General features: G+C 37.6%; 1 protein-coding gene across 1 annotated transcript; it reads left to right on the plus strand.

The window, feature by feature from the left end:
* The first annotated feature begins 8,950 nt into the window (after positions 1-8,950).
* LOC141660716 (uncharacterized) lies at positions 8,951-9,845 on the plus strand. Its single transcript, XM_074467706.1, has 3 exons — positions 8,951-9,154; positions 9,242-9,368; positions 9,469-9,845. The coding sequence occupies exons 1-3, from the start codon at positions 8,951-8,953 to the stop codon at positions 9,843-9,845; spliced, it is 708 nt and encodes a 235-aa protein (XP_074323807.1).
* The last annotated feature ends 1,879 nt before the right edge of the window (positions 9,846-11,724 follow it).

The following is an 11,724-nucleotide window of genomic DNA, read 5'->3' on the forward strand; positions in this document are numbered from 1 at the left end:
TTGGTCTGTTCTTATATAGTGATTTCTGTGTACTTTTTGTTTACCGACAAATGAGTAACATGCTACACACCACTTGTTCATGAAAATTTATCTTTGTATAATCAACTCTTTTTTTTTTCATTTTAAATTTATACATTTGAAATTGGACTAGTAGTCGTGAATGTACCCAACTTAAATGAAAAAATTTGGGTATTTGAATATTTGCAACAAAATTTGAAATGAACCATAATAACGATCTGGTTTTGCCGAGGAACATGAAACTAGACCAAAATAACACACAAACTCCTAGTGCCCAACATGGATACACATATTTTTTGAACAGATTTACCTACATATTTTCCAAATTATAATATCAAAAAATGACAGTCTACATTAATTGTATGCTAATTATTTACGGACATAATTAAAGCAAAAACGTTGTAAAGTATAACATGATAATCGAGTATCTTATGTTTTTTTTCCTTAATTCATGTGATTTGCAGGCTATTGCGTGAACCGTAAGTTTACCGGTGCATACCTGAGGGATAACGGCCGAGGGTTACCTACGATTATGTTTAAAATATAGTTTTTTGTATTTACTTATTTTTTTTATAGTTTTGGTTCAATAATTATCAAGAAAATCGAAGATTGTGAACAAAGAATTTGTATAATTATCCATAAATATAATGTAACGAAAAAGTAGTGAATATTTTTTAATTTTAGATAATTTTAGAATTCGTATTATTGCTATGGCATGACCTTGCGTTCGACCGGCCATGGACAAGGTACTAATATACAATACTCGTAAAACATTGAGAAAGCATGAAAGCTAGGACCCGAATACAGATTCTCCTTCACGGGAAATGCAAGCTGATGCGCATTATTGTTGGCTTGCTCTCACTTTTCTGCAATGGGTGTCTGATTTTCGGGTCAGAGATGTGTAAACATGACCTGTCTTTCCTTTACACCACAAGTTCAGTCCCTTGCACTCATGTATCTCTTCCCTTTTAAAGTTTTCCTCTTATCTTTTAAGTTGTCTTCTTTTGCCTGTTCTGTGGAAATTTTGCATTTTTTATGCATGCGGAACCGCAGAAGAAGATGCATATTTAGGCTCCCGGACTTTTTTTAGGACAGACAGAGCAAAAATTTCATTTCGTTCCAAAAGCGGTAAAGAACGCCACTTCTCCCGGGTTCAACCCCAGAGGCCCAGAAGAAGTGGCGTTCTGAGGTAATTCTTTTTTTTTTTTTGTTTTTTTTCTTTCCCTCCGGATTTAGTTGTACTTGGTTGAATTGTTTGTAAATTTTTAAGTAGGAAATATGTAATGTAGACCTAATTTTGAGTCTTCATATTAAATTGGGAAAAAATTATTTTGGTGTAATATTTTTTTGTTGGGTAGTTCTGGAAGCCTATTTTTAGTACGTAATTTTTGTTTTAAAAAAGGTGTATGTATGATTTGTTGTGCCCTCAAAAAAGGTACCTTGGTAGTCGGCAACGAAAATATTCAATGAAGACCTAATATTAAGTCCTAATATTAAATTGGAAAAAAAACATTTTGGTGTAATTTTTTTTTTGGGAGTCATGCAAGCCTATTTATAGTACGTAATTTTTGTTTTTTTTTAAAAAAGTGTTTATATGACCTTTTGTAACTTCAAAAAAGGGTATCTTGTGAGTCGGTAAAGAAATGTTTTTATAAAAGGGTAGCTTGTTTTTTTTGTTGTAATAGAAAATAATAACATCTTTTAGTAAAAGTAACAAGATAAAATCGACTTGTCAACTTTTAGAAGTCTGAATCTTCAGACAAATATGAAAAGTTAAAAGAAGTAGTGTGTGTACGTAAAGGAAATGCAGATTTCCTAAATTCACGGGAGTAGGCACATGCAAATTTTGAAATGAATGACAGAGGTGAATAATTTCATTTTAAAATTTATAGGGTCAATAATATCAATTATTTCTTGATAGTCGGCAACGAAAATATTCAATGAAGACCTAATTTGAGTCCTAATATTAAATTGGGAAAAAAGCCTTTTGGTGTAATTTTTTTATTGGGGTACCTTGCGAGTCGGTAAAGAAATGTTTTTATGAAAAGGTAGTTTGATTTATTTTTGCTGTAATAGAAAACCTATTTGTAGTACGTAAATTGTACTTTAATTTTAAATTTTGTTTTGTAATGTTTTAGTTTCATGGAATAGTGTATGATGGGGGAATATTTGTTGTTGACGAGGCCTTATATTTGATATGAACTAATTTGATGATAATGAATACTTGACTTGAAACACAAATTCTATTACATCACATCAGTTACATAATAGAACACTGTTGAAAAACTACGTAGTTCGATACAGAATAATAAGACGATATATAAATAAAAATGAGTACGATGCAATAATACAAATATTAAGAGCCAATAATATATGAACCGGATCAGTCATCTGGATCATCGGAGTCATAATCATCTTCATTGATGTTCCAGGTATGGGACTCGATGAACGCCTTCATTCTCTGCAATTCTCTCGTTGACTCCTCAAGTTCACGCTGCAACTCGCGGATTTCTGCAGAGTGGGCTACATTCTCTGTGGTAATTTCTTCCCTAAGAATTTTAATGAGAAATGCTGCACGGGGTTCCAGCGGCTCTTCGATCCAACGTTCGTAAATGCAAGCACCGTCAGGACATTTGATAAATCGCCTTCCCGCGTCACTACCCTTCCAGTAGTGCGCTACAACAGCTAATTTTTCACAAAAACAATAATCCAAATTTGGGAGTGAAGACATTATTACTTTTGACGAGTGTGACTTTATGAGGTTGTAACTCTCTATTTATAAGTGATTTGGTAAAGAAGACATGAGGTACTTTGAAGGACAGTTCAGGTGCTAAACATAGTATACAATTATAGTTCATATTCAAAACTTGACTATGACTTGTCATTGTTGCTCTCACCTGCATTAGTTTGAAAATTATGGAATCATTATATGCTGTAAACTCTGTACATGCAATGACTTTACATACAAAACCTTATCTCTTCCTCTTTATGTCATGTATAGGATTTGACGTGTCATGTACTGTTTGAAAGTGTCAATTCACTTTAACTTTTTCATTGTTTACCGCAAATTATTGAAAATGCGTGCATGTGGTTTCAACTGTTTACTAATACGAAACAGTAATTCCAAAATAAACTGAAATGAGCACCCAAATATTAATGATAATAATATTACAACAAAGAAAGATACGACTAATATAGAGCCAGAAAGCATAAATTCAAATAGGAAAATAAGGCCACTCAAATCAGTACACAATAATTCTTGTCAAGTTTGTTCATCAGACATGTAATCATCGGAAATGTAATCCTCATTCTGTAATAGTCTGTGTTGTTCTGCTTCCGTAAGCTCTCTACCGGAAGCACGAACTGAATCTTGTGCTAGTTCGAACATATAATAACGACTCCTACGCAACAACATTTTGTTATTTTCCCGTCGAATAAGGGTCACGGCTTTAACCACTTTTCGCCTAAATTCAGACCAAGGAAGATTTTCATAAGGCCGAGGATATATGGATAGAGAACGACGAAGCGGAACCCTTACACTCATCGCAATAAGATCATGTGTAAGGCTTTCCGATTCTTCACGTCGAAATGCCCATTTTCGGCGTACACCGGCAAAGTACTCCACTTGATCGCTTACCCTAAGACTACGGTAATCGTCATCTCTTTCACTTAGCAACCACTTCTTAGTTGTGGACGATGACATCGTAGTACTGCTTGGATGTAATATGTGTGAAGGTGTATAATATATATAGTGTAAGTAGTCGGGTTATAACGAAAAGTTAATAAGACTAACAGTTGTGGAACATAAAAGTAATGAAGATGTAAAAGTTGTTAGTGTTGTTGATGTACGTGTCATTACTCCCACCCATGTGAAATATGACAATAATTTATAGACCCTTTCCCGTGAGTACATAGTAGAAAGCACATGCAAGTAAATTAAATAATTGTGCAGGAGGAATACTGAAAAGGGCCATGTGGATGTCAAATCATATTAATGAAATATAGAGGAAAGTATACCTATTTGATATGAGTTATCATTTTTTGCAGATGAAATCAGTTAAAGTAATTGCATTGACAGTGGTCATGTTGTGATTGTGTTTCCATTTCACTTATTATGTTTTCGTTCATGTATTAGTTTATTTATTTTGTTTCATCCGTTTAAAGTTATTTGCAGAATGTGACAGTTTTAATTTCTTAAAGTATGTACGTCTTGAATATTATTTAACAAACACCATGAAATGTAATACCATGAATTGAAGTTACTAGATTGTGGGGTAATAAAAATAACAAGTTTGAAAATGACGAAAACTAATAAAAATAAGTCTGAACTGAATATGTAATGAAAATATGGGAAACTAAAAATAACAAGTCTGCAATTATGGGAAACAGTGATGATCAGCCACAGAACCTCCCGCCAGTGTGGAATAGCCTCCCCTTTCCTTTCACTGCTCTACGGGGTTGTTGTCTGAGCTGTATAGGAGGATCAGCTTCCTCATCATCGTCATCCTGCACCTTACTGTCACCCTCGACATCTGCATCCTGCATGATAGGGGGTGTATGCTTCTCACGCCCCTGCTCATGACTCTGTGCAAAGAAATCACGTATGGAGCAGGGGTCGAAGCCCCTAGGCGGGGTCTGGAAAGAGAATCCCGAACCACCTGTCTCGGGCGGGAAACTGTATGTAGGCTGTGAAAAAGCCTGAACCAGATGACCGTAATGAGTCTGAGTAGAATGGCCCCAACTAGATCCAGTAGCCCAGGCACTAGGAATAACCTAAGAGGCCTGAGTAGTGTGGCCCATAGTAGATGCACCGATATAAGGGCTATGGCGCTGAATGGGGTGGCTAAAAGTAGATGTACCCGCATCATGACTCTGAGTGCTCTGCCCCCAAGAAGACCCACCAGCATCATGCACCTATGAACTGTGACCCCAAGTAGTCGTATGAGGATCTCCCTCTCCCTGAATGAAGTGGTCCCGGGTACGGTCAGTATGTCCATGGCCCTGAAAGCTATGCTCCCAACTTGAGCAAGACGAGGTGTAGAATGAAGAACCCTCTCCACCTGATGGACAAGGCCAAGGCTCCCAACCATCCTGAGGAGCTGGTGCAGCATGAACAGATGCAGTACCTGGCCTACGGGCATGAGCACCGCTAGTACGTGGGGTAGCAAGAGGTGGATGAGGGGGCCTCTGTAGAAGATATGGGAAACCCATGGCATGTAATGTTCCATGTATACCCTAAAGCGCCTCATCCACATTATCATCATCCTCAGCCACGCCGGACTCCTGAATCTGGTGGTAGGCAGCGGACAACCCCTCAACCTGTATTGATAATATGTAAATGTGTATACAGAAATGAAAACTGTGATAAATGAAGAGATATTAATCTAAGAAGAGAAATCTTACATCCACTGGTAGGTGTCCCTGCGATCCCTGGAATCCTTGTTGGTCCCTCCGAATCCTGGGGTTGATCATTAAACGCCTAGTTACTCTGTCGTACCACTCAGGATAGTCAACAGCGCACATAGGACTGCGAGTGCGTCTGTAAGATGGTGGACCAAGCACGGCAATGTGACGTGACTCTCAAAGCTCACGCACCCCAGTGAACTTAAGAGGCCAACCTCTCTGACCCCTATGGAAAGAATCATGGCCAGTAAGTGGAGAGTCAGTAGGGACCTGCTGCAAGTATCCAAACTGTCTTGTGACCCTATCAGTGTAGCACCACTTTACCCATGTCAAGTAAATGAGGGGCAAGGTACACTCATGAGTGATAGCTCAAGCTTAGGGATGTCTCGTGCCTCAACCGCGGAATCACCACAGGGCCTCCACCTGAAGGAATCCTCAGACATGGTATCTAGGTCATAACGAATTCCGCATAACGAATGTATTATGTTAGAGACTTTGTTGGAATATTTTTTAACATGAACAAAGAGTCATAAATGTGTAAGCACAGTCGTACCTGAGAGCACGGGGATGTTGCATCAAATAAGGGTCTCGCAGTCTGGGAGCTAAGGCAGTACAATGCTCATATAACCAAACCTAAACCGCATTCGATAAATTAATATTTGTTAAACGCATGGATCATGCACCATTCAATATCCATTGAAAATACACCTAAAAGTATGCATGAAGTATGCAGTGTGTCTGAAGTATGCATGTAGTATGCAGTGTGTCTAAAGTATGCAGTGTGTCTACAGTATGTAGTGTGTCTAATGTCTCCTAAAGTACGCACGAATAATGCACCCTATAATGTGAAGTATGTCGGGTGGATATGTACCTGTAATAATGTCATCAACCCACATAGCTCTGTCTTATATCCAATGCTAGCTGAGCAAAGGCGGCGGTAAAGATAAGTAAGACATGCACTGCCCCAGCTATAAGTACTAATCTGACCCACGTGCCGCACAAATGGGAGGATGTTTAGAGGCATGCGGTAACCACTGTAGTTTGGCACAGTAGAACCAATGAGTAGAAGCAAGTGTGCACGTGTGTGGTACAGTAGCTCACGCTCATGATCATGACCAGCAGCTGAGTGTAGACGGAAATAATCACCGAACTGACGAACCAACCAATTAATCTTAATTTCACCCTTCTTTATAAATCTGTATCTTGCTGTGGATCGGGGGAAACACCAAGAAGCTCATGTACTAACAATGCATCTACATCCCCTGGAATAGGTAACACGGGACGTTCAACGCTGCGTAGCCCTAATATGTAGTACACATCCTCAAGTGTAACAGTGGCCTCGCCGAAATGGAGATGGAAAGTATGCTTCTCCGGGCGCCATCGATCAAGAAAAGCCGATATCAGGCCAGCATCATGTCTCATACTCCTGGCTTGCAGAACACCCATAAAACCTGCTTCTGTAATGGCATCCTGGATAGGCTGTGGTAGTGGATTAGCTTGTACACAGTCCCAGTATGTCTTGAAGTTTGAGCGGAGCCGTAAATGATCGTCATTACCCTGCAAGTAAATTTGAATTTATGGATTTAGAAATAGCATAAAGAACTTTGATAAGTAAACCGGAAACTGGGGCAAGAATGTGTACCGTGCCACCTTAGACAAGCTGTGAACGATGCCTATTTTGTTGAGTAAGTAATCCCCCGTCAATTGGATCGGGGTTGATCAATTACCGTCCCCATGTAATCCTGCACAAGAAGGAAATTTTTTGTAAGCAAGTGTGACATGAAATAAAAAAACCCTGCAAAAAACTAAACTACCAGCACTGCTTCAGAATTTGTAAAATTTAAAATAAAACGGGCAGCATTTCCGCTATATTATCACTTTCCCAATCTTAAAACTCAACCAACAACCTCAACAAAACAATTCTGTTATGCAACAAAGAAACGTAACAAATGCAATAATGCTGCACGCAATAATGTAAGCAATAAAATATAACCAAGTAAAATCAAAAATAATTGCCTCAGCATTTCCGCTATATTATTACTTTCCCAATCTTAAAACTCAACCAACAACCTCAACAAAACAAGTCTGTTATGCAACAAAGAAACGCAACAAATGCAAAAATGTTGCACGCAATAATGTAAGCAATAAAATATAACCAAGTTAAATCTAAAATAAAACGGGCAATATTTTCGCTATATTATCACTTTCCCAATCTTAAAATTCAACCAACAACCTCAACAAAACAAGTCTGTTGTGCAACAAAGAAACGCAACAAATGCAATAATATTGCACGCAATAATGTAAGCAATAAAATTTAAGCAACACATTGAAAAATAAAATGCAAGCAGTTAATTTTGGCATAAATATTAGCAACAAATCAAATATAACCAAGTAATGAAATCAAAGAAATTTGTTAAATCGACTAATTTAGGCATAAATATAAGCAACTAATTAAATATAACCAACTAATTTTATATTCAATTTTACTGTATATTAGTATAACAATTCTATTTTAAATTTTATTATATTTAATTGATAAATGACATGTCATTTGATAAACTTTAAGTAGCATCTGTGAATTATGATTAATGCTACGAATCTATATGCAAGACAAACAATTCTAAATAAGTGCAGAGTTAAATGTATTTTGCATTTTTTATTTTATTTCAAAAATAAAAATTTATGAATATTTTTGAAGAAGTCATATAGCATCTATTAACTTATATTTTGATATTTAATATACATCTCTTTACGTTTTTATTGAGTTGAGGAGGGAAAAAAGGGAAATTCAACAAAAATTTTAATCAAAATAAATTTCATTTTTTCAAAATAATGTAAAAAATTGAATATTCAATTTTTCAAATAATGTAAAAAATTGAATATTTATTTTTGCAAACTATAAAATAATATTTTTTGAATTTTCAAATAATACAATTAATTTATTTACAGTTAACAAACAAAATTTATGCAGAAATTTAATGACAAAAATTTATACAAACAAAATTTAACAATTTAATTTATTTACAGTTAATTATTTTACAGTTAGCAAACAAAATTTAATAGTTAATTATGTCACAGAGAGAGAGAGAGAGAGAGAGAGAGAGAGAGAGAGAGAGAGAGAGAACAGATCACCTGAGAACCCCTGTTGTACCGGGGAGAGGAGAACAAAACTTTTGAATCTTTCCCGCAGACCTCTTGTTCCTCCGGGGACCGTCGGCTTCCAACTCTGCTTTCTCTTTTTTTATCTCTATCTTCTTCCTCTCAGGTAGCGATGAAGGGGGAGGGCATGTAGAGAGGAATGCAGAAATCTCTAGCGTGTTTCCAACACCTGGGGAAGAGCATCATGTTCCAAGGGCTCCATGGTTCCGCACAGAGAAATATACCCCCAATAATAGATAGACCTAATGATATGTATGTTGATGAAGACCTCGATCAGGGGGAACTGAGTGAATGAAAGTGTTACCGTGATAAAGCAACCCTGTTATTGGCAGTCAAGCGCGCTCATATTTCCATGGATCGTACTTATAAAATGACAAAGAGTAACAAAGAACAGCTCATTGTACATTGTCGGGCTGAGGGTTGTAATTGGAGGATGCGACCTGCTTTCATGCATAATTCTGGCTACTGGAGGATAAATGTGAATATAGAGGAACACAGATGCATGGTTGATCAGCCGTTACAAGATCACAAGAAACTATCTGCAAGGATGATTTCGATGATTGTGAAACCACTTGTAAGCAATTTAACATACATAACTATTGAACTTCCCTACATCTTTGGTACGAAAATATTTTGACACAATCAATGACATGTAAAATAGGTGATCGATACACCAGAAATCCCCATTAAAACCATTATCCCGCTTATCAACAACGAGCACAACCATATATTGGGGTACAAGAAAGCGTGGCGAGGCAAACAAATAGCCATTGAGGGTGTCTATGGAAGTTGGACTATAAAATATCAAGCTCTTCCCATGTTTCTTGTAGCCATAAAGAAGACAATCGTGGAACCATTGCTGAGATCGATGTTGTGCCTCATGCTCAGGAACGGGGCACGTCCATTTGCAAGTGAATCTTTTGGTGTTTGAAGGCAATGATGGACGGTGGCAACATGCACATCCTGTGATTTCAATAGACGGAACTTTCTTGAAGGGGAGATATAGGGGCAAGCTGCTTGTTTCCATGGGTGTAGATTCAAACAACCACCCTTTTACTCTTTGCTATTATTTGGTTGATGAGGAGATGTACGAGACCTGGTCTTGGTTTCTGCAACGTATTCGGAGACATGTTTGTCGCCAAAAGATCGGCGTGTGCATCATCTCTGATCGAGCAGCCAGTATTCTTTCTGCAGTAAGAGACCCTCAAAATGGATTTGCTGAGCCATTAGGCATTCATAGGTTCTGTCTACTGCATGATGCATGATGCATACATGGCAAGGATTGGTGAAATTCCCCCCTTCCCTTGACTATCTTACAAGAATACCCGTTGAGAGGGGGTCACTTTCCCACGTTAATGGTGTTCGCTATGGTCAAAAGACCATCAACATGCTTGAGGGTTTCAATGGAAACATAAGAATGGCTCGTTTTCTTCCGGTAACAGCGATGATGGAGTACCTCTTCTACAAGGCGGTCACGATTATTGACACACATAGAAATAAAGTAGATGACGGTGTGCAATAGGGTCAACAGTTATGTGCGCTTTCATCAGCCATGTTAGCAAAAATTCAACGAAAGGCAACTAGACATATGGTTATTACTTTTCACCGTGCACGTGGTATCTTGAAAATAGTTACACGTCAACACACAACTGCTAAGGGAAGGGTAAAGGGAGGTAAGACCCAGGTCGTCAACCTCAACGACCGTACGTGCACGTGTGGAAAATGGGCGACACATCACATGATGTTCTCTCACGCAATGGCTGGTTGTATAAGACATGGACTGAGTTGGGATCATTTCATTGAAAATTTCCATAAAAACCAAATAATGGAGAAATTGTACCGGCCAATTATTTATCCCTTGCAACCAACTGAATACTGGAACTATGAATTACCCCCACTTTGGCAGAGGTATGGAAAATTGGTAGCGGATGAATCATTGAAGAAATTTAAGCAAAAACGTGGAGATAAAGGCCAATCGGTGCGGATCCGGAGATTGATGGTCCGCGGTCAGGAAAGAAATGTAGTGTATGCAACCAAGAAGGTCACACCAAGCGTAGCAAGAAGTGCCCAGGGCGCCCACACTTAACAACGTTAACTTCTACTTGCTCGTTTCTTAGCTTCATTGCATTTTCTTAGCTTCATTTCAAATGTTGTACTACCATTATCATTTGTATAATCTAAGTTTTCTATCTTGCTATTTCGAACATTACATGCAAAAGTTGGTTATTGTATTGTCCGTTCGAGCTTCAAAATGTGGAACTATTATCAGGTTTATCCCATTCAAAATAAACATTCGAATTAGGCATTCAAATTGTTACTAAAATTATACAACAAACATCAGAAAGAACTTAAAAATCTGCAAGGTTTACAACATATTGATCCTCATCAGTTCTTGCACTCTCTACAACTTCACCCTCTTCTTCATCCGCATCTTCTCCAACGTCACGCAAGGCCTAATGACCTTCAACATACCATGTAATTTCACCATCTTCTCTTTCAATTAGGTTGATTTCCATTTTGTCATATTTTTTATACACTTCATCGATCTGACGGATGCGTTCGTCCTCCGACAGGGACCGATCATTGTAAGCCTTTCGGAGCTTTTCTTTATCAGCTTTTATCTCGCCCAAAATGTTTTGATTCATGTACTTCTTCTTCTTTCTGCCTCTCTCATTTTCTTTCCGCAACCGATACATTCCGCGATACTAAGCTGTCACCAAATGAATTTAGATGTGCTTGACGATGATCTTTTTTTACCCTTATCCATTTTATGCTTTCTAATTGAAATGACCAAGACATTTATAGGGCATGCTAACAACTACGTCACATTATATTTGTACAGTAATTCATACTAAATTTATCATAAACACACACACCATCTGAGTAGTCAAATCATTCAGAAATATAAAATAATAATTTTAAAAGCTCAAATTAATAAAGTACACTATCAAAATACAATATTCAGAAAAATTACTCATCATCGGACAAGTAGAAATCGGAAATATAGTCGGGACTCGTAGCGAAATGATGATACATTCTTGCGTTGTGATGGTCACCATCTTCAGCAAACTCCCTACATTTTCTTTCTAGATCCATCCGGTTTAAATGCATTCTCATTCGATTCTCTTCCTCTCTTGCACGGAA

This window comes from Apium graveolens, chromosome 5 (assembly GCF_009905375.1).
Source record: "Apium graveolens cultivar Ventura chromosome 5, ASM990537v1, whole genome shotgun sequence".
Classification (NCBI taxonomy): Eukaryota; Viridiplantae; Streptophyta; class Magnoliopsida; order Apiales; family Apiaceae; genus Apium; species Apium graveolens.

Coding starts and splice junctions, on each gene's coding strand:
- LOC141660716 (XM_074467706.1), top strand. CDS start 8,951: ATGACAAAGAGTAACAAAGAACAGCTCATTGTACATTGTCGGGCTGAG. Junction 9,155..9,241: donor CGATGATTGTGAAACCACTT/GTAAGCAATTTA, acceptor CATGTAAAATAG/GTGATCGATACACCAGAAAT. Junction 9,369..9,468: donor CATTGAGGGTGTCTATGGAA/GTTGGACTATAA, acceptor CCTCATGCTCAG/GAACGGGGCACGTCCATTTG.